The sequence below is a fragment of the Wyeomyia smithii genome, chromosome 3, assembly GCF_029784165.1.
Source record: "Wyeomyia smithii strain HCP4-BCI-WySm-NY-G18 chromosome 3, ASM2978416v1, whole genome shotgun sequence".
In the NCBI taxonomy this organism is placed as follows: Eukaryota; Metazoa; Arthropoda; class Insecta; order Diptera; family Culicidae; genus Wyeomyia; species Wyeomyia smithii.
The window spans coordinates 224,981,087-225,003,251 of record NC_073696.1 but is presented as its reverse complement, the minus strand read 5'-3'; the positions used below and the strand labels follow the sequence as shown (position 1 = coordinate 225,003,251).

At 37.0% G+C, this 22,165-nt stretch overlaps 2 protein-coding genes and 1 pseudogene across 5 annotated transcripts in view; 2 read left to right on the top strand and 1 right to left on the bottom strand.

The window, feature by feature from the left end:
• LOC129727509 (connectin-like) overlaps nucleotides 1-22,165 on the top strand; it is a 558,070-nt gene that overhangs the window by 107,296 nt on the left and 428,609 nt on the right. The window lies entirely within an intron of this gene.
• On the bottom strand, nucleotides 10,791-12,538 carry LOC129729090 (serine protease easter-like; annotated as a pseudogene).
• LOC129727510 (CLIP domain-containing serine protease B15-like) lies at nucleotides 12,972-14,452 on the top strand. Its single transcript, XM_055685401.1, has 4 exons — nucleotides 12,972-13,126; nucleotides 13,181-13,598; nucleotides 13,656-13,951; nucleotides 14,010-14,452. The coding sequence occupies exons 1-4, from the start codon at nucleotides 13,033-13,035 to the stop codon at nucleotides 14,327-14,329; spliced, it is 1,128 nt and encodes a 375-aa protein (XP_055541376.1). The 5' UTR covers nucleotides 12,972-13,032; the 3' UTR covers nucleotides 14,330-14,452.

The following is a 22,165-nucleotide window of genomic DNA, read 5'->3' as shown; positions in this document are numbered from 1 at the left end:
AATCAATCAACACTTTTCTACGTTTGGGTGGATGCGTGTATAATTTTCCAATCAATTGCTGCAAGAATCAAGGAAATCGGTTGAAAACAAACCGATTTATAAGCATTTAAAAAGGGACATTTTTCGTCCCCTTTTCGTTAATAGTTTTCCTATTTACATACCTATGTGGTAGGCTAAAGAAAAACGTAGTTCTACGTCAAAAATTTAATTTACATTGAAAAAATGTAATTTTGAAAAACTAAAAGTGATTTTAAGAATATCGGTTATTTCGGATTTTTTTCAAATGCGGGTTTTTAATCAGCCAATTTAGTTGCCTAAAACTCTTCAGAACAAACCACAGTGGAAACTCTTAAAGAAAAAAAGTTTTTCTAACAAAATCATTAACTTGTACTATGTACCCAAAAGCGAAAAACTGCAAAAACAGACTTAATTAATTCATTTCCCGATGGTTCCTCGACGTATATTAAACCTTTGGGTACCAATGAACTCGGACTGAATTCTAGTTTATGGAAAACATATAAACCTAAAAGAAACAAGATGTTAGTGAAAGATCTACGCGTTGAAAAAATGCACATTTTGACACACACTCCCAAAATCCGGAACATATTCGGTGTCCGTTGTTCCCGTCAAATTCCTTGGCAATTTTTGGAAACTAGAATAGTTCTCCAGTAAAATGAAACCAGTTTCTTCAAAATTGATTCATTTTTCGTGAAGTTCTGATCATTTAAAAATAAGCAAAATTTTGCCCGTCTCAATCATTTTGTCTTCTCCCTGTAGCTTCGTAACAATAAATGAACTCAACAACTTTGTTTTGATGAATTTCGGAAAAACATTCAAACATATCTAGTCGCATCTCGTAAGAAGCAATGGTATAAAATTATATAAAAATACGTTTTTCTCGGCTTGCTGAGAATGCAAATGGGACTGACTTGCTATGCGCGGCAGTATTGATGATGCAATTTTAAGGAAATCAGTCAAGAAATTCAGAAATTATATAAATTTGAACCTAATGATGATGATGATGGTCCCGCCACATACCCCTACAAAGGTTTGAGCTGGACGATTTATCTATAGATAATTAATGTAATCACAATTTCAATCAGTTATACAAAAAAAAACGAACTGATTCCATTTCCAGATATAAACTTCTTCAAAAACTGTTTACTTGATTCACATCGGTAAAGACGTGAATTGCTGTAGAGCTACACAAAGCTAGCACAGGGTTTTCATGACCTTCAGTCAGACTAACCACAACTACTTCATGTATATTCTCTAAGCATTCAAATAACAATTAAGTTTAAATTGTAAAAGAATCCATTTATATCTGACTTCCGCGCGCGAGGCTCAAACTTATGTAGTCACTTTCTATTATTTTTTAAGCTACAACAACAAGGAAAAAAATCCATCATCACCACCGCGACGAACACAGTAGTTTTGTCATTATATGTTAAAAAAAGATCCAATATAAATAAAATTTTACAACACAATCATATCCGTTCGTATAAAACTTCGTCAGTTACAGGCTTCAATTAAACAATCAATAAATAAATAGGTTTCAAAAATAAATATTTCATCCAAAATAAATCCGTTGTTTAAACTTCGTCATATAAACTCTCGTCATTGTTAAAAGCTTTTAAATTTCGTTCTGTACAACAGAAACTTTCACGTGTGAAATACATTTTCTCTTGAACTCCGCAAGTGTTGGTGCACGTTTAACATGTCTTGGCATCGAATTGAAAAAAATTATACCTTTATAAAATAATGAATTCTGTGAAGCTCTGGTTAAAAAGAAAGGTGTTCTTATTTCATCCGCGTTTCTAGTGTTATATCTATGAAAATCACTTCCTCTTTCAATTCGATCACACAAATATTGAGGTAGCAAACCATTAATTATTTTAAAAATGAACACCATAGACAAATAAACAATTCGTTGCTTCACGGATAACCATTGCAAAGCGTCCAACATAAAAGCAGAGGAAGTTAATCTATCACAATTTAAAATCAAACGCATTATTCTATTCTGCAAACGCTGTAACCTCAATAATTGTGGGTTATTGGCCAAATACAAAAAGGTAGGGCAAAAATACAAATGGGGCAAGATGATTGACTTGTATAGCTGTATTTTACTACTAACTGTTAATTCGTTTTTCAAACGGCATAATATTCCATACTTCTTGGCAATTTTCTTGATAACATTGTCAATGTGAGCGTTGAACTTTAGGTTGTCATCAATAATCACGCCAAGAAATTTAATCTCCCGAACGCGACCAATTGTCTCATCATCTATTATAACAAAGACATCGTCATTTATCACGGTGCGCGAGAAAATCATAAATTTAGTTTTATCAATATTCAATTTCAATTGCTTATACTTCAGCCATCTGCTTAGAGAACGTAAATCTTCATTCAAGTGTTAAACAGCTTCTTCTAAATTTTTAGCTGCAATGAACAACACGGTGTCATCGGCAAAAAGATTTATGTCACAGAAACGTAAAACTCGCCGCATGTCATTTATATACATAATAAATAAAAGGGGCCCTAATACACTTCCCTGTGGAACTCCAAGATCATTCTCCACGGGACCAGATACAGAATCATTAAAAACAGTCCGTTGAGTTCTGTCAGACAAATAGCTTTCAAACCATCTGAATGCAGTACTCGAAATTCCAAAGCGCTTGATTGTGTTCAACAATGAAGGCCTAGAAATTGTTTCAAAAGCGCGTTTCAGATCCAAAAATACAGCAACTATTGTGTCTCTATTTTCTAAGTTATCTTTCCATTTTGCAAGAACTAAATTCAACGCGGTTTCACACGAATGGCCTTCCCGGTAGCCAGATTGTTCCGAAATTAATAACGAGTTACTATTTAAATATTCTAACAGCTGACCTTTAACAACAAGTTCCAATATCTTTTCTGACGTGTGTAACATATTGATGGGACGAAACTCTTCGGCTTTAATCGTTCCAGCAACCTTTTGAATCGGAACAACCAACGATTCTTTCCACACTTTAGGCACGTGCCCAGTTAGCAATGATTCATTATTAAGGTTCAGCAGAGTGTGACCAATAACATTGAAGCAATCTTGAAGAACCCTAGCATTTACATTGTCTACGCCAGCCGTTTTACCTAATGAAAAACAAATATCCATTGTGATTGGGTGAAAACCATCAAATCTACTATTAACGTTAGTCGGATGTTTTATTTCATCCGGTTCATCGACCAGTTCAATTGAATGATTGATCAATGAAACACTATTGATGAAATAATCATTAAACTTACTAGCAATTATTTGTTCTGTTTGTTCTAATGTGCCATCAAAGGTTATGGACCGCGGTTTACAATTACTAGGTTTTAATAAAGATTTCAAAACTTTCCATAACTCTTTGCTGTTGTTTTGATGCTGAGTAATCTTTCTCTGGATATATTCACAACGCGTCTTTTTTAACGCTTGTGAATATTTATTACGCGCGATTGTGTACTCATTCCAATGACTCTGACTAATTGATCTACAAAACTTTTTGTACAATTTATCCCTCTTGCGCTTAAGACGCAAAAGATCCAAATTGTACCAGCTGTTCGCGTTCTTGAGGGTTACAAATTTATGTTCAACTAATTTATTCGTACACGTTTTCAAAATACTAGTAAGAACAGCTGCAGAATCATCTAAATTACCGGACGCGATTGGAAAATCCAAGCTTCTTTCAACAAGATTCGAAACAGCCTGTTTCGGATATTTTCTCCAGCATTTTAATTTTTTAAAATCATTTTTCTCACTCAAGTTGTGTAATACAGTGATCACTAATGTCTCATGATCGGTTATTTTCATATCAGAATCCGTTACTTAACAAATGGAACCCAAATTGGAATAAACATGATCAATCAAAGTTCTACTTCGCTGGGAAATACGTGTAAATTCATTAACGCTTTGTTTTAAATTGAAAGATTCTACTAAACGCTTCAAATGTTTCGAATTTGTATTATCTCGCCAGTTGATATTAAAATCGCCAGTCAATATATTCAGTTTACTATAATCGAGAAATTCATCAAGCCAATTTTCCAATATTTCAAGGAAACGGTGATCACTAGCATTGGGAGAATGATACAAAACACCAAAATTACCCACCTTCATACCACGTTCTACTGTTATGCCCAAGAACCAATTGCCATCCCTCGCTTCGTTTCGGCAAAGCTCGAATTGAACTGATTCTCTGACATAAATAGCAACACCGCCAGTTTGTCTAGAATGTGATAAACAAGCAGCCACATTATATCCCGGAATACTATATTGATCATATGCTTCAATATCGACAATATGAGTCTCTGATAAGAACACTAAAAGTGAACGTTTATCTTCAACAATCTGACGTAATGCAACGTAGTTTGTTGTCAACCCCGCAATATTCAAATGCAAAAATTCAAACTTTTTCACATTCTTCTTGGAACTTGTTTGCTATTTATTGAAACACAAGCTGCTTTTCTTTTGATTGAATAATCTTTTATATATCAAGCATTCTGAACTAAATGTGGCATGGTTGACGTCCAAATTCATGTTACGCTCTTTATTCGTCTTTAAACAATTAACGCATTTCAAAACAGTAGACGTGCATTCAGATGTTTAGTGTTTTAGGCTACACCTGGAACACGTATCACAAGTTTTGCAATCCATGCTCTTGTGCCCAAATTCTCCACATTTGAAGCATCTCAAAACATTTACCGCGGGAAATACTAAGCACCGATCAAATTCTACATTTACTTGCTTAGCAGATAACAAGCTGTTATACGTTTCCAAATCAACCTCTATTACCGCGCTATACTTGTTATACCGAAAGCGTGGATTTTCATACGAGTTTATTACTTTTACATCATTAATTTTGATACCTTCATTTTGACTCTTTAAAAAGTCAATGAAAACATCAGGAGAATATTTTCAATCTCGGCACCGACGTGGGAACAACAGCACTGTAGTTTTCACCCAGATTGCTTTGCAATTTGCAATGCCATTTTTCAACTTATCAATATTTTCGCCAACAGCGCATTCAACAATAATGGAACCCTCTTTACCGTTCCTTAAATTACTCACTTTGTGTGTTTTTGGATCTAATTTTGTTTTCAAAAACTTCCGAGTTTCCTCGCAAGCTTGTTTGGACTCTTTCGGTTTGATCACAATGACCGGACGAGTCTTATGTTTAACGGGCTTAAAACCATCATTTATATTATTATTATTACTAATACTCGTTTTAATACTTTTACGGCGACCCTTCACGATTTGCGCAAAAGTCACGCCGTCATCAAAAACATCATCACTATTATCGTCATCAATTCTACGCTTCTTGCCGATTTGGTCCGATTCAGAAGGAACCGTCCCATTTCGCGCGCGGGCATCATTAATTGCAGCTCTATTTTGACGCGTATTTAATTCCAAAACCGAATTGTTCAATTTATCAAATTTCTCACAAAATAATTTTTCAAGAGATTCATTTACATTTAATCTCAACTGTTCCATACCGAAATTCAACGCGCTGTTTATCTGGGCCGATATTTGATCCCGCATTTCAATGACCGAATCAGAGAGAGAAGATAATTTCTTCATCTCTTCTTCAATACGCTTGATGTCCGGTATCAAATGTTGCCCACCACAACACTGGTTTGATAAACATTCGTCACACTTGAAGCAAAGATTATCATTATCTGTAACTATCTTTGCCGTTGCCTTGGTGAGTCCAGTACACTTGTAGTGAAACAAACGTGCACAGTTGAAGCCCACACATTTCAACGGCAAATCCGATAGGACAATTGCCGTACCACAGCCAGAGCAAATCATCGCACACAACACACGTTAACACGGGACGCTATACCAATAGACATGCAGAGAAACAAGAGACAGAGGCAAAAAAGTATGATCGCCACCACCGCTGCTTTGAAAGCGTCGGGGGGGATTTTATTTTAACAAACTTTAACGCGAACTTGCTGCTTAGAGCAACTGTTCTTGTACTTAGCCTTTTGTAGATTCACTACCGACACACGTTAGAATATATCTACCGTGAATCACTTCACTATTTCACACGTAAATTAACAATTATATATCACCACAAAATAACATCAACTACTCTGTTCGCCATCAAAAGAGATCATCTTTTCTTTTTTTTATCGAGAGAATCACCTAATGGGTTGCCATTTGTTAGGATTTCCATGAAACCAGTAACCAGATTGAAATTTTTTAGTTCTAAGCAGTGTTGATAATTGTCGTTTCATGCTTGATGGATAATATTATTTTATTTATCTGTAACACAATATTTTATTACATTCTATGGTTTAATGAAAAAAATAAATTCATTTAATGAACGAGAATTCGTAGGACGAACTTCGTTGATAACAAAAGATTTTTCGTGTTAGAGCTTGAAAATTCCAAATTATTAAAAAAAAAGTTTTTTTATGAATATCGAAGCAACTGACAATACTTCCGGTTACATTTATATGCTTTTTGAATTCCAAATTACCCGAAATCATAACAGAGATATAAGCTGGATAAGAATAGAAATAATAAGCAAATTCGAGTAAATTTGTTTTCATTTCATAAAAATACTGTATCTTGCACTTCAATTTTTCAAATGCAATTATTCCATATCTGGCAACACTGTCACTCCAAATTGAAATTTTTCACGATATCTCGAAAAAGTTAATTGAAAATGAAATTTCTAGAATGTCCATTGATATAATTTACTTACCGTAAAACAGTATAGAAACAGTTTCCGTTATATCTTGCAGAGCACAAAAAATACTACATTGACTTAAACGAATATAAAAGCTTCGAAACATGGGTATAGCCTTCCTCCGTCAATAGCGTGAATACTATTTTGACAAATAAGAAATTCTTTCTTCCATTTGAAAAAATGTTGCATGTTTCTATTCTTGTATTATTTTATTCTGGGGATCAATTGCATCACCTGTATTGTAATGAAATGTGAAAATAAAAACCTTAATAAGTTGTTAAATAGCGGAAATGTTAGGTTTGTTATTTCATGTCCGTTATCTGTATGGGTGGATATATACCAACAGAGTTACGAACGAAAGAATTCAGGAATAGGACAAGTATTTCTGCTTAGATGAGTCTCAGTCCATCTTAGCCCCAACTATTGTACAAAACATGTTTCGTGAATCTTTTTACATAGAAAATATGATCGCATATCTCAAAGTCACTTACTTTTGTGTAAAAATATTCTTCATGGCGTTGTTTCTTTTCACCCCGTAAATTTGCGAACCGAGAGTTTTTCATGAAACTTAAGTAAAAGGTTGATAAATGCCTTACGGCAATTCTCAAATTCACTGTGAGAACTTGAAATGCTTTAGTACCAACCCAGAACAGAACACGAACAAGCTCGAATTGGAACAAAATGGCACTCATAGGCATAGTTTTTACGCACTCGGAAATGTTCTGAACTTGAGCCTCCATTTTGTAATTTTTTTTTACCGATGAAGGGATCTGGAAGGTTTGTTCACTATTGAACTATCCGAGAAAAAATTTCTACATGGTTTTTGAATGTTATCAAAGACTTGAAATAACACTTTCAAGCCCAGAAGTTTTGTTTCTATTCGCCCCACTGTTCCTATTCGCCCCGTTTTACGGTACTTTTTTTTACATATCATTTATTTGACACGCCACAAATACAATTTAATGTTTAACGGCGTCAACTATATCTAATGACTTAAAACTAAAAGCAAATTTTTTAGCCTCGCGGCCGACTACGAGCTGAAATAAAGTCTAACTTCAAACTCACATGGATTTTTCAATCAGTGTTTTGTTGTTAAATGGGCGTCTGCTGATCTTCGAATGGTCATGAATATATTGTATGTATGGTATGTTCTGCTGAGCCACGATGTCATGAGCTGGGATAGGGGCTTGTAATCCTCGGGTCCTGGAGGTATTGTGCGGGATCTAGTTGCTGGTTCTGTGCTTGAGGTTCAAACGTGTTCTTGTCGTTTTGTTGAGAGTAGGTGGAGGGGAACGGGACTAGACTGGGGCATGGATGGATTTTAGGAAAACGAATATAAGGGACATGTAAGGTAGGTCACGGCTCGTCAAGACATCACAAACAGGAACAGCTGGTCGTCTACCCTCGGCCTGAAGGGAAGGTATTAATTTAGACCTGGCGTCACGGTGTACAGGGCATGACCAAACAACGTGCTCTATGTCGTGATAACCTCCACCACAGGCACAGATACCACTTTCTCCGAGCCCAACACGACGGAGATGCGCTTCAAATCTATAGTGATTGGACATAAGCCGGGACATCACGCAAATGAAATCTTGACCTACATCCAACCCCTTGAACCACGGATTCGTCGATACCTGGAATGTAACCACCTTCTCAGTTCCCGTCTAGTCCAAGAATTTTGCCAACTGATGATCGTATTCTGACGTACAACACGTACATGACGTAATAGGTCTTTCATAAATTTCACCGTTAGTTGCGCCCACCTTAGCCAAAGAGTCCCCTTTCTCATTGCCCGGTATCGAGCAGTAAGAAGGGACCCACACTAAGGTAATCTGAAATGATTTTTCAGATAAAGCACTCAGATGTTCCCGTATTTTCTTCAGGAAATACAGAGAGTGCCTAACATCTTTCATCGATCGGAGAGCCTCGATGGAACTGAGACTGTCTGTAAAGATGAAATATTGGGCATTTTTTCGATAATCCCTAGGGTGTACTGAATTGCAGCTAATTCTGCGACGTGAACAGAAGCAGGATTATCGAGCTTATGGGAGACGGTTAAATTGTTATTGAAGATACCGAAGTCAGTGGACCCGTCGAGAAGTGATCCGTCAGTGTAGTACATATTGTCGCAGTTGATGTTTCGATATTTATTATAAAAAATTTTGGGGATCTGCTGCACACGTAAATGATCCGGGATTCCACGAGAAAAACACAGTAGAATCAGAAGTATCTGATAAGTGGACTCGATTTGGAATATTCGAATAAGGGTTAATATTTTGGGACATGCGATTGAAATACAATGTCATAAAACAGGTTTAAGAATTATGTTCGACTGGCCTTTCAAAATTTTTAATCACAGGGCGGTTCAAGACCTCACATTTGATAAGAATACGAGGAGACAGGCTCCAGAAGCGATTTTTAATGGTAAGCCTCCAGCTAAGACTGCCAAATTCATCTTATGGGTCGACTGCATGCAACCTGAGGCGATACGCAAACAACGATATTGTATTCGCTCCAGTTTGATCAAATGTGTGTTTGCTGCGGAGCGAAAATCGTCAGGCGATTGTTACGCTGTTAACTATCACTTTCAATTAAAAATCATTTATTTTAATTTTCACAAGCCATTTTTTAAGTGAACTGACGGAAAAGAATTTAATATTCCAACTTGTTTGACAGCAAATATGTTCATCGCGATTCGGAATGGAACCTACAAGAGTTTATAGTACTTTAGCTAAGCTTCAAGGAAAAGTATTGATATCATGATTCCACTTGCCCCTTTTCAACCGAAACGGTTTCGAAGTTATCGAGAACATAAGCTTAAACATGATATAACTTTGTAAGGAAAAGTATGATCTTTGGCAAAAAAAAGTATTTTGAGTGCGCTAATAATTTCTTTGAGCAACGCATTCATGAAAAATGCAAATAACTACAGTTAAGTACAAAAAACTAGATTTTAAGTGAGTTCCATTTAACATATGCTATAACTTTGTACCGAATACAGATGGAGTTTTCATTTGTTCGACAAAGTTTCATATTTTTGAATTTTCTACAGCTTTCTTGAATAAACCGTTGTATCTCTTAACACAAAACAGTAAGTTTCTCTTTTATTTAGTATATTAAGTTTTCATAATTTTTGATGATTTGCGATCATGCCGGTCATTTTTACAAACAGTTATTTCGAAGACACTATTCAGCTAGATGAAAGGCGCTATGGAATTAAGTTTAACTTTTTGCCTTATTGGACCAATGTGCGCTGGTGGGCGGGCTTAGTCCGCATGCAAAAAATCTGCAAATTTTCAATGCGTTTTTAAAATTGGGAAAAAAGCTGGAAAATAAACAAAAATATTGCAGTTCCTATTTTTGAGAAGCGGTTATTGAATAGAAGAGCTTCTTTCGAAAGAAAAAATGGAATTGCAGCCGCAACTTTTTTTTTCATAAACAGAATAGCTTAAGGGGGCGTTCATACCCCGCTTACCCCTAAATGAATTTCAATTCAGGCTTTTAGTAAATTAGAATTTATTGTTGGAGATATTTTGTATGGTTTACTAAAGAGAATGAAACAGATTAGCTACACTCAGAAATTGTTTACTATCGAAGCTATTGGCGTTATTTTCGACGATCCCGATTCTTATCATTTGACAGTAAACGCATGGATGGAAACAGATACGAATCTACGGATTCTTTTTTCGTGTGAAGTTGCTACGTCATAGTGAAACAATACGAGCAAAAGATTACTTCTTTGAGGAACACTGAATGTGCTGGTCAAACGCTAGGACAAGTGAGAACCAAGTTTGCGACTCAAGCTTTTACCAAGAAGTTTGAAAATAAATGCTTGTGGGTTTGTTAAACAGATATCTGTGAAATTTCCAAGTACATGTAGCCAGCTATTTTCCATTTGCAACTCAAGATGTAGAAAAACTGATCGTCAAACAACGACCTGGACAAACTTTTTTCGACTAAAAGTAAAATATGATTTTTATGAATGATTCTAACTCAATTGCATTGACACCTAAAAAAAATTTCATATGAACGAAATGTTGTCAATGGGAGTTCCGATACAAGAAAAACTTTCCTCAAAGGAGTCGTTATGTTGAAAGATTGAAACTACAATATACATATTTATTTGTTATAAGTAGTTGTAAAAACATGGATTGAAATACTTACAATTTGTTTTCTAGTATCTTTCCTCAGATGATTTAAGCCGTCTCGCGCCGTTGTTCTATCAATTGAAACGAAGTGTATGAATTACAACAAGGATTTGCTTACTGTGAAGTGGGAACTGTGTACAAAATTGTTGCAAACTTGAAGTTTTCTTCAGGGTAAAATTTGGAACTTAAACCTAAAGAAAAAGGTATAAAGGTAAAGAAGAGAATATAGTTAGTTTTATACTATATATTAAATCACAATCTGTGCATAATTTCGTTGACTTTCGTTTAATTTCGATAAACTTGATATGCCAAAAATTGACCACAAAAATCTATTTCCTCAAAACGTCCGCCAGTCGGCTTTGATCCTCGATGCTAGTCGCTATCCAAGTTAAGTAACGACCCAATCGGGTGTAGATCGCAGGTACTCCCTTCATTCCACATTAGCCAAAACTAGCAACGCCAGCCAAATACCAACGATTTTCAATTATTATCATCAGTGGACCGCCGGAATCTCTTCGACAGCTGTCAACTCCAGGAATGCCTCCGACGCACAGCTGGTTCTCCGACAGGTTGACGCTGACGAACTTTTCCTGGCAGACGGATAATTGTTGACCAGGTATGGAAGCCTTTCTTTTGCGCAAAGATTTATACGCTGCCAGCAGAAAGAATCTGTTGATCATGAAGGGATGAATTGAGGTTCTACAAATAAAATTACCTTGTTTTGTTTCACCCCAACCAGCGACATCAAATGTTTCTTTTTCGACTATCAAATTTTCGTCCATAACGGACGTTGGCAAACAAATCGGAGATATCGAATCTGTCATTATTACTACACTCGCTAGTTTTAGCAAAGCAATGTCATGCTGTGTGCCTAAGAATTTCGGATGAGAAATCGTGGCGTCGATCGGAATGTCTATATGAGGGGACCTGTTACAAACTCGCTCATCGCCAAAGTTATGTTTACAGTCGATCTCCGTACTAAGATCCCATTCACCTAAGCGAACTGCTGTTCTGTAGAATTAACCATGAAGTTATCGATGGGAAACGATCAAACAACATTTCACTCACAATTTTTAATTCTCCACGCTTTACCACACAGTGAGCTGCCGTAACCACATATCGTTCGTTGATCAACGCTCCTCCGCAGTAAAAATGCAGCCGTTCAGCGTCACCGAACTTATTCACGAGCAACGCCGTCCAGGGAAACTCGTCCGGTTCCGTTTCGTGCCCACCGACAATATTATCCTGCAAAGTTATTCGACCGCATTCCTTCTCATAGCGAAACTCCGGACAACAAATCATCGGTTTTTTGGTTCCACTTTGGAAACCGCACTTGGAGTTCTCCAGATACTGTTGGTCGGCTTTGGTAACATTGAACCGACGAAGTATGTCTAGTGTATGTTGGCAATCTTTTACTGGCACACAGCGTCCCGGGTTCCCTGTTGGAGTTTGACACACGGTGTTGAGATGAACACCCGCGTGAGCAGCTAGATGGGATAGAATCATTACCGAAGAGTCAACGTGTTAAATTCTCTACGTACCACTCGTGAAACTCCAGACAAACGCTAAAATTGTGATCCCAAATACTGCATCGCAGGCGTATTGAAACAAACGATACAACCAGTTGTCGTTGAATGCTGCAAACTTTGCAGAATGAGTAGTCCGGAAACAGCAAATGTACGATCAAGAGATTCATGTTTACACTATAAAGCAACCGATTTCATTATCACTTCTCTTTTTCGAGCGGGAAAACCTAACTAACTACATACTCTACTAACTACATACTCAGATGTACCTTTAATACATTGTTTTAAGAATTACTTTCAAGTCAAAAAGAACTAGATTTACTGAAATGTTTCGCACCAGCAAAGCCATACATACAAATGAAGATTAGTTCCGCATCGCATTGCTCTTTAATCACCCAAATTGATAATAACGGTAGTATGCGTCTGAACCAAACTCTAACGTCATGTTTTTTGGTTTTGTTTCGCTGCTCGAAACAGGGAATCCCTATGCTGTTTTCTTATCACGAGAGGGGTGAAGAACCTATTAAAGTCATTGTAAATGATTGTGAAGTCGGTCGCGTCTTAGTGTCAAAATGCATCCATGGACCTTACATATGCTGCTTTCGGGTGATAGGAGATCTAATTCTGCGAAATTCATAACATTCCATGACAGCTGCTTGTATCGTTCGTTTCAACTCGTTCGCGATGTTTTTAGCCTTTAGGATCACAATTTTTGTTTTCATATGGAACTTCTCGATAGGTACATTAACCATTCAAGTATTTGATTCTTGTTTAAGGTTTGTATCCCCTCTAGCTTCTCGCATGGGATTAGCACACAACACCATGTGTCAAACTCCAACAGGGAACCCGGGACGCTGTATGACAGTGAGAGATTGCCAGTACACACTAAATATAATTCATCGGTTCCACGTTACCAAAACCGACCAACAGTATCTGGAGAACTCCAAGTGCGGCTTCCAAACGCGAACCAAAAAACCCATGGTTTGTTGTCCGGAGTTTCGCTATGAGAGGGAATGCGGCCGAATAACTTTACAAGATAACATTGTCGGTGGACAGGAAACGGAGCCGGACGAGTTTCCCTGGACGGCGTTGCTCGTCTACCGGTTAGGAGTCGCTGAACGGCTGAGGTTTTACTGCGGAGGAGCGTTGATCAACGAACGATATGTGGTTACGGCGGCCCATTGTGTAAAACAGATCGGAAAGTTAAAATTGTGAGTAAAATGCTGTCTGATCGTTCCCAATCGATTACCTCATGGTTGATTCTACAGAATAGCGGTTCGCTTAGGTGAGTGGGATATTACTACGGAGATCGATTGTAAATATAACACTGGCGATGAACGAGTTTGTAACAGTTACCCTCATATAGACATTCCGATCGATGCCACGATTGCTCATCCAGAATACTCAGACACCAAACATGACATCGCTCTGCTAAAACTAGCGAATATAGTAACAATGACAGATTTGATATCTCCGATTTGTTTGCCAACGTCCGCCATGGACGAGAATTTGGTAGTAGAAGACGAAACATTTGATGTCGCTGGTTGGGGTAGAACAGAACAAGGTAAATTTAACTGTAGAAACACAAAACTCCTGTATAATTAACAGATTTTTTTCCGCAGTGCATCAATCTTTGCGCAAAAGAAAAGCTTCAATACCCGGTCAACCGCTATCTGTTTGCCAGGAAAAGTATGTCAACGTCAGCCTGACGGAGAACCAGCTTTGCGTCGGAGGCATTTCTGGAGTTGACAGCTGTAGGGGAGACTCCGGCGGTCCACTGATGTTGATAATTGAAAACCGATGGTATTTAGCTGGCGTCGTTAGTTTTGGCACAAAACAATGCGGGCTGAAGGGAATACCCGGGATCTACACCCGGTTAGGACGTTACTTGAATTGGATAGCGACTAGCATCGAGGATCAAAGCCGATCGGTGGACGACTAAAAGTTCACGATGCTGATGTGTCGGAGTTTCTCCAGCAGTGCATAAAAAGATTAACCTTTGTTTAAAGCCTAGTCAGCTGAAATTTGAACAATCTACATACTCAATTAAAGTTTAGATTCAAAATGTGTTTGTACTATTTTTTTATTAAAACTAGTGTGTTTCTTGAGGGGAATCACTGCTCAGTGTTGGATTAAGAGTTAGTTTGCTTATTGCATTCGAATTACCGACCGATTCATCAACGGGGGTATTGGAGTACTTGTATCTTCCCTTCAAAGTGAATGAATTGTTGGAAAATAAATATAATAAATAAATGGAAGTTATTTTATAAATTTTTGTTCTTGTTAATGTTTAATATATTAATATATTCAATATCAATTTCAAAATTTTCACAAAATTATCTAAAAATTCTATGTGTGGCGAACATATTATAATCACCGTAAATAAAAAAATAAATAAACTAATTTATTATTTAGGTGATTGTATAGTGACCCAATGCAAGCAAAGCCTTGGTGCTACACTCCGATTCGGAACTTGACCTTCTGTTTACTATACACAGACTTCGCAGCCAACCGTTTAATGTACAGGACAATTGCGGGGCTAGCGCTACGATCCTACTGACACTAACAGTCTCTCCCGAGTCAAGACTCGAACCTACGACGACTGGCTTGTTAGGCCAGCATCGTACCTCGAGACCAGCTGTGGAGGCTATGTATAGTGACCCATTCAGTAGGTAAATCAGTAAATAAATAAATTATCAAATAAAGAAATTAATATTCCAGCTCTTGATTGGAATGAGATTGTTTGCCAGAAAGCAGCACATTTTTACACGGGGAAAGAAAAAATATCGTAGGCGGAACGAGCAGGAGCATTGTCTTGGTGAGAGCGCAGTCTTTTCTTCAGCCCCATCCACCATGCGGTCGTTTCGCCGTAATTTTAAAGTTCAATCGATGTAGTAAAGTACAATAATTTTGTTCATGGATTTTTTTACCATTTTTAAGGTAGTCGACGAATATTATGCTTTGCGAATCCTGCATTTTCGGGCGAAATTGGGAGCAGTGGAATTTGGAAGCAGTGCTCAGAACATGTTAAGAGCCAGTTCGCGAGAACCACAACCGCCTTTCTGAGGGACGTTGTTTTGATGTTCTCCGATTGGGCTGAAATTTTCAGCGTTTGTATGCCTATTCAAGGTAGGAGGTTTTGCAAAATTTCAATCTACAAGGTATACAGCCCTAGGGTTGTATGAAATGGTGACATGGGACTAAACACTGTAATTCGGGGATTTAATGTTACAAAATATACAGAGTCTGCAGATAGAATCAATGTATTTGCTCAGCGACTGTACGTATTTTTATTTTCAGCCTCCCCCGGGAATCTATTTTTGAAATAGATTCAACAACACTCGAAAGAATATCGTTTATATTTAGCGATATTAAGCCTGTAGTATTTTTTGTGCGAACAACATGTATTTGACAAGCATCAAGAATTTCTCGTAATGCGTCAGAATTGACTCTATATCCTCAAAAACCAAATCCAATAATACTTACGTTATCATAATGAATGGATTTGTCTTGGATCTTACTTTCAAAATAATATGGATGCCCTTACAAAGGTTCATTAATTGGCAAACATAAGAAAAGGTGTTAAACAAAATTATTAACAAGTTCCAGCAAAAACTCGCAGCAAGCAATAATTCAATTTTTGTTTTTTGCTTGACAATTTTTTTCATTTGCCTACAACTACATTCGCTGTACTACGAAGACAGCTACTATTATTATGGTAAAGGCTAGAATAATAATATATCATCTAACAATTTTCAAATGTAAAAAGAGATTCTGAATGAATCTTAATAAATAAACCAAAAATTCACAATCATTCGCAGGCTCTTACTCTTCCATAGATGTGTAGATTTGGGAATTTACTCTTTCGATACTATCCGGTCACGATTATTTGGTGAATATCGAAGATAACATAAGATAAATATTTGTTGCAAAAATTTACAATTCTTGTTGAGTATATGGTAATCATATTCATGAGATAAACTTTCAATCACCATCAGCAGCAGCATTGCAGTTTTCCTTCGGATGCACACGAATTGAAATGTACGAACAAAAGTGTACCACTGCAATACGAATAGTACCGCTGCAGTAAGAATAGAAGAGTACCGCTGCAATCATAGACGATGAGAGCCCTGCGGTTCTTTACTCCACTGGTACTGTTGCTTTTACCGGCATGTTTTCTTTCAAGAGATCAATTTTTATTAGGTTCTGAAAACAGGTTTAGAAATTTTTCAGGACCGGGGATTGTTTCAAACTTTTCGGAAACTTTTACCTTCGAGACATCATATTAGTCTAAGCTCATGGAAGCAAAAATAAACTGACCTATTGGGACGGGGAGACTCTGTAAATTTTTATTTCGATATTGATACAGAGAATATCACAGGGAACGGATGGTGTCCATTCACGTCGTCTGTACTAGGAATGCTCGCATATAATAGGTTTATTATTCGCGTAAATTTGTCATTGGAACTTTTAATCAATTTTATCGCTTAGCAATGAAATTAGAGTGATAACTAGCATATTACAAGATTGATCTACATTTTATCTATCTAACAACATATCGGTTATTGTTATCTATCATGTGGTTATGCTGTTATTAATGTTTGAAATCTGACGCAATATTTGCCAGATTCATTTCTAATTTTACAGAATGCATCCCAGTCAGTGCTGACAAAAGTCATTTTCCCCAGCTAAATTCTTCGAAAATTACAGCCAATCACTTTCAATTTTCACTTCCAATGTTTTTTTTTCACTTTCACTCAAGAGTGTCAACAAATATCAACCCTGATCCCAGTATAGTAAACAAAGGCGTAGTCCCACGTCAAAATTGTCAATTTTCAGGGTCATCGTACTCTTCTCAACATCGCTAGAAAAATCATCTGAAAAAAGCGTTTTGTAGAGCAATTCAAGAGCTTTAATATCATTTTTGAGCTAAGTGTGCCAAATGGGGTAAAACGGCCCTAGAAGGTTTTTTTCAAAAAACCGTCAAAATCACTAAAATTACTATATTTCCTGCTAGACATGACAGATTTTGCTGAAAATTTGGATAATCACTCTACCTTACCAGAACTAACTACATTACCAGATGATACGCCATTTGAGGTAAAACGTTCCTTGAAAAATTTTTTTTAGAAAAATGCCGTCAAAATCACCAAAGCTGCAAGAACTCGGGTTAGACATGACAGATTTATTGAAAATTTGGATTATCACTCTAGTGAAATACACACTTATGGGCACGATGACAAAAGTGACAAATAAATTTACATGACAAAAATAAATATTTTTCTTGGAAAATACTTGGCGATTTTCGGGGTGCTATTTTCTCTACAGTAAACAGTCCAGGGCCCGAAATTAGCATTTTATTAAACAGCTAAAGAGCTTTTATTTGATATAAAATCAAGATGCATCATTCGGAAACTGACTAAAACGGATTAAAGTTTTTCTTGGCTTTTTCACTAAGTTTCAAGAAAAGCTACAAACAAAGTAAAAATATTACCGATACGACGGTTGCGAAAATATTAAATTCCAACAGAGTTTCTACTTATCCGTGGAGCAAATAAAATCATTAGTGTTCAAAGTCGTGATTTTTCTAAATGATTGTTTATTTTTTTTTTGATACAACAGCAACCAGAGTAGCTGGATTTTTTCCAGCACTCTGGAAAAAAAAACGAAGAATGAGACCGATGACAATAATTTTAAAAGTAAATCAAATTAAAAAGATAAATATGAAACTCAAACAATGACGTACTTCATTTGCTTCAACAAAGCTCGAAATATTGCTGTCTTTCAGCAGCCGTTTTATCGATAATGTCTTTTACCAGGTTTGATGCTTTTCTTAAAACTTAGTGAAAAAGACAAGAAAAACATCAGTCCTTTTTAATCAGTTTACAGATGATGCATCTGGATTTTATATCAAATAAAAGCTCTTTAGTTGTTTTATAAAATGTTAACTTTGGGTTCTGGACTGGTTACTGTAAAGAAAATACACCCCGAAAATCGCCAAATATATTCCAAGGAAAAAAAAATTTTTCGTCATGAAAATCTATCTGTCACTTAAGATCGTATTTAACTGGAGTAATAATCTAAATTTTTAGTAAATCTGTCAAATTCAATCCGATTTCTTGCTGTTTTGGTGATTTTGTCGGCATTTTTAGAAAAAAAAAATCTTCAAGGAACGTTTCACCCCAAATGACGTATTTTCGGTAAAGAAGGTAGTTTTGGTAAGGTAGAGTGATTGTCCAAACTTTCAGCAAAATCTATTATGTCTAGCAGAAAATATAGTGATTTTAGTGATTGCGACGGTTTTATGAAAAAAGTAGGAGGTTGTATCCAAGACACGGCCGAATAAATGACGTAGAACTACGTACACTATTGGGCAATTCTCGCTGAAACCAGGCCACTAGTGACAAGAGGTCTTTGAAAATTGATTTTTTTATTTTAGTTCGATTAAACGCAGTAAAAAATTAATAACTGCACATAAATTTGTTCCATTTGGTGGACCCCTTGTTCGCCAAGGGGTGAAATTTTTTTTAGAAAAGTGAAAATCGAATATTTTTATCGAGCTATATTTCAAATATTTGTCCCAAAACCCTCTACAAACAGCATTTCATTAAACAGAAAACATCTAGGGCTTTCATGCGGAGTATTCAAAAGTTTGACCGCCATCTTAGATTCGCCGCCATTTTGAATTTTATCATTAAAACGCGTTTTTGAACAGGTTGGCAACCACCGATTTCAATTCTGATACAACCATTGGAAAGCTGAGAAAAAATCCTACAAGATACATTTAAAAAATCAGATGTGTCGCGAAAGAAACATGGCCGTCGAGCCAATTTTCTATACCGAGTTTTAACATTTCCAACGCGCGCCGCGCGATCGATATAGCAGCAAGCGCTGCTTGCCACGCAGCGCACACTGAACGCACATCGTTTAGTATGCGCGAAGTACATGTTTTGAATAGGTCTTCATAAAAAAACTTATTTGGATAGGGTAGAACTGCCATCGATGGACTACTTTCTTTAGCGCACAAGATACTTCGCCAGACAAATGGTGACCATTCACCCATTTGTAATTTACTACTTGAAACATGGGAGGTAAGAGCATAAAAGTTCAATCTTTTTTTTTCTGTATGGGCTTCCTCACTGCGACCAGAATCGTAGATCTATTGTGAGATATGCCCGGGTGTCTGCTGTATCCTGCACTTCTGTTAATTGCAATACCGCTATTGAGAAGTGGCATGCTTATTATTGTTGTTCATCAGTGCTTGTGTGTAATGTGATACTCTTCCTTACACGCTGTCCTACTATACCGATACTCGTTCCTCTTGCCAAATATCACCAATTATAATTCCCTGGAGAAGTTTCGTCGTGCGTCCTTCTGGCCAGTTTTATTGATAAGAGGGACTTATTTTTTGTTAAGAGGAAGTCACGCAAAGGTATTGTATATTTCAGCGTAAAGGAAGGGTAACTGGTGGGGAGCCTGAGAATAAACCCATGCTTAAGTCCTTTTTGACATCGGATGGCCTGGTTCTACTAAGATTCGAACCCACGACTATCCGCTTGACAAAGCGGACTCTGTGACCTTGCGGCTACGCAGCTCCCTTCAGTTCAGTTTAATCATAATAACACCTGTTCTCGACCACAACTATGTGCTTGTTCACTGTTGCTTCAATGAATTGTTTAGTTACATGAAGAGAAATCTGCCACACGTATCAAAAACGCATATTTTCTCTGACGGCGCTGAAAGTCAATACAAAAATCAGTATAATTTTACAAACACTACGTTTATGAAAAATGATTTCCAAATGGACGTGGAGTGGAATTTTCACGCAAGCTCGCACGGGAAATGTGATGGAGTTGGTGGAACCATCAAGCGAGCTGCCTGTAAATATAGCTTATCTCCCGACAGAGACAGGCTGATTACAGATGCGGTATCGTTCTACGAATGGGCTGTGGAAAACCAAAGCGAAACAATGGCATTCGCTTACGTCGAGCAAGCGGATTACGAAGCGGCTCAAGCTAAACTACAACATCGGATGGAAAATGTCAAAGCTATCAAAGGAACGCAGAATTACCACTATATTTTACCTCAAGAACAATATAATTTGTTTGCTAAACAATATTCCAATAGTTCTGAGAGTGAAGTCAAAAACCTCAAATGCAAAGCTTAAGACGTTGATAAATGTATTGATAACAATTGAGTATTTTCTTCGTGTTTTCATTATTTCACTTGTATCTTGTCCACTTAAGAAAGTAGTCCATCGATGGCAGTTCTACCCTATCCAAATAGGTTGTTTATAAAGACCTATTCAAAACATGTACTTCACGCATACTAAACGATGTGCGTTCAGTGTGCGCTGCGTGGCAAGCGGCGCTTGCTGCTATATCGATCGCGCGGCGCGCGTTGGAAATGTTAAAACTCGGTATAGAAAATTGGCTCGACGGCCATGTTTCTTTCGCGACACATCTGATTTTTCAAATGTATCTTGTAGGATTTTTTCTCAGCTTTCCAATGGTTGTCTCAGAATTAAAATCGGTGGTTGGCAACCTGTTCAAAAACGCGTTTTCATGATAAAATTCAAAATGGCGGCGAATCTAAGATGGCGGTCAAACTTTTGAATACTCCGCATGAAAGCCCTAGATGTTTTCTGTTTAATGAAATGCTGTTTGTAGAGGGTTTTGGGACAAATATTTGTAATATAGAGCGATAAAATATTCGATTTTCACTTTTCTAAATATTTGTTCACCCCTTGGCGAACGAGGGGTCCACCAAATGGAACAAATTTTTGAGCAGTTATTAATTTTTTACTGCGTTTAATCGAACTAAAATAAAAAAATCATTTTTCTAAGACCTCGTGTCACTAGTGGCCTGGTTTCAGCGAGAATTACCCATTAACAAATTTTTACTTGGGTAATGAGTTATAATGTCTACTAATGAAGGATTGTGAATTTCGTGATCCAGATTCAGCAGTTAGCAGAACGTGCCGAGTTAAAACCATACACAGCACAAACACACAAATCATACCATATCATAGACACACACACTTCATACCATATCATACAAACACATACACATCATACCATATCATACAGACACACACACACACACAAACATTATATCATATCATACACACACACATCATACCATATCATACACAAATACACACATCATACCATATCATACACACATCACACCATATCATACACACATCATACACACATCATACCATATCATACACACACAGCCAGCAAGCTACCAATCAGAGGACGTTATTTTTATTTCAACAAGGCTTGACAATTTTCAGTAGTGCAATAGTTCCTAGATTCAAACAACATTTTTCTGCATTTGGGCAGATGCGTGTATAATTTTGCAATCGATTGCTGCAAGAAAGAAGAAAATCGGTTGTAAACCAACTGACCTATAAGCATTTGAAAAGGGACAAATTTCGTCCCAGTTTTTCAGTTTGCATCCCTGTGTGGTATGCTAAAGTAAAACGTAGTTCTACGTCAAAAAAAAACTATTCGGGCCATTTTACCCCATATGGCACAGTTTAAAAAAAATTCATTTTTTTCGTCATGCTGCCTCTTTTCCGTATATTGTGACCGTGCGTTTTGAAGTACTCTCAGTGGAAAATAATACCAACGTGGGACTTTAAACAGTGTTGTGCACTATAGCCCCCCGGCGAGACACGGGATTGGTGCGCAGGCCTTACAAGCCGTAACCGTAAAACACTCACAACGAAAGAGCGACAAATAAATTCGGACTGGAACAGTCGGCATAG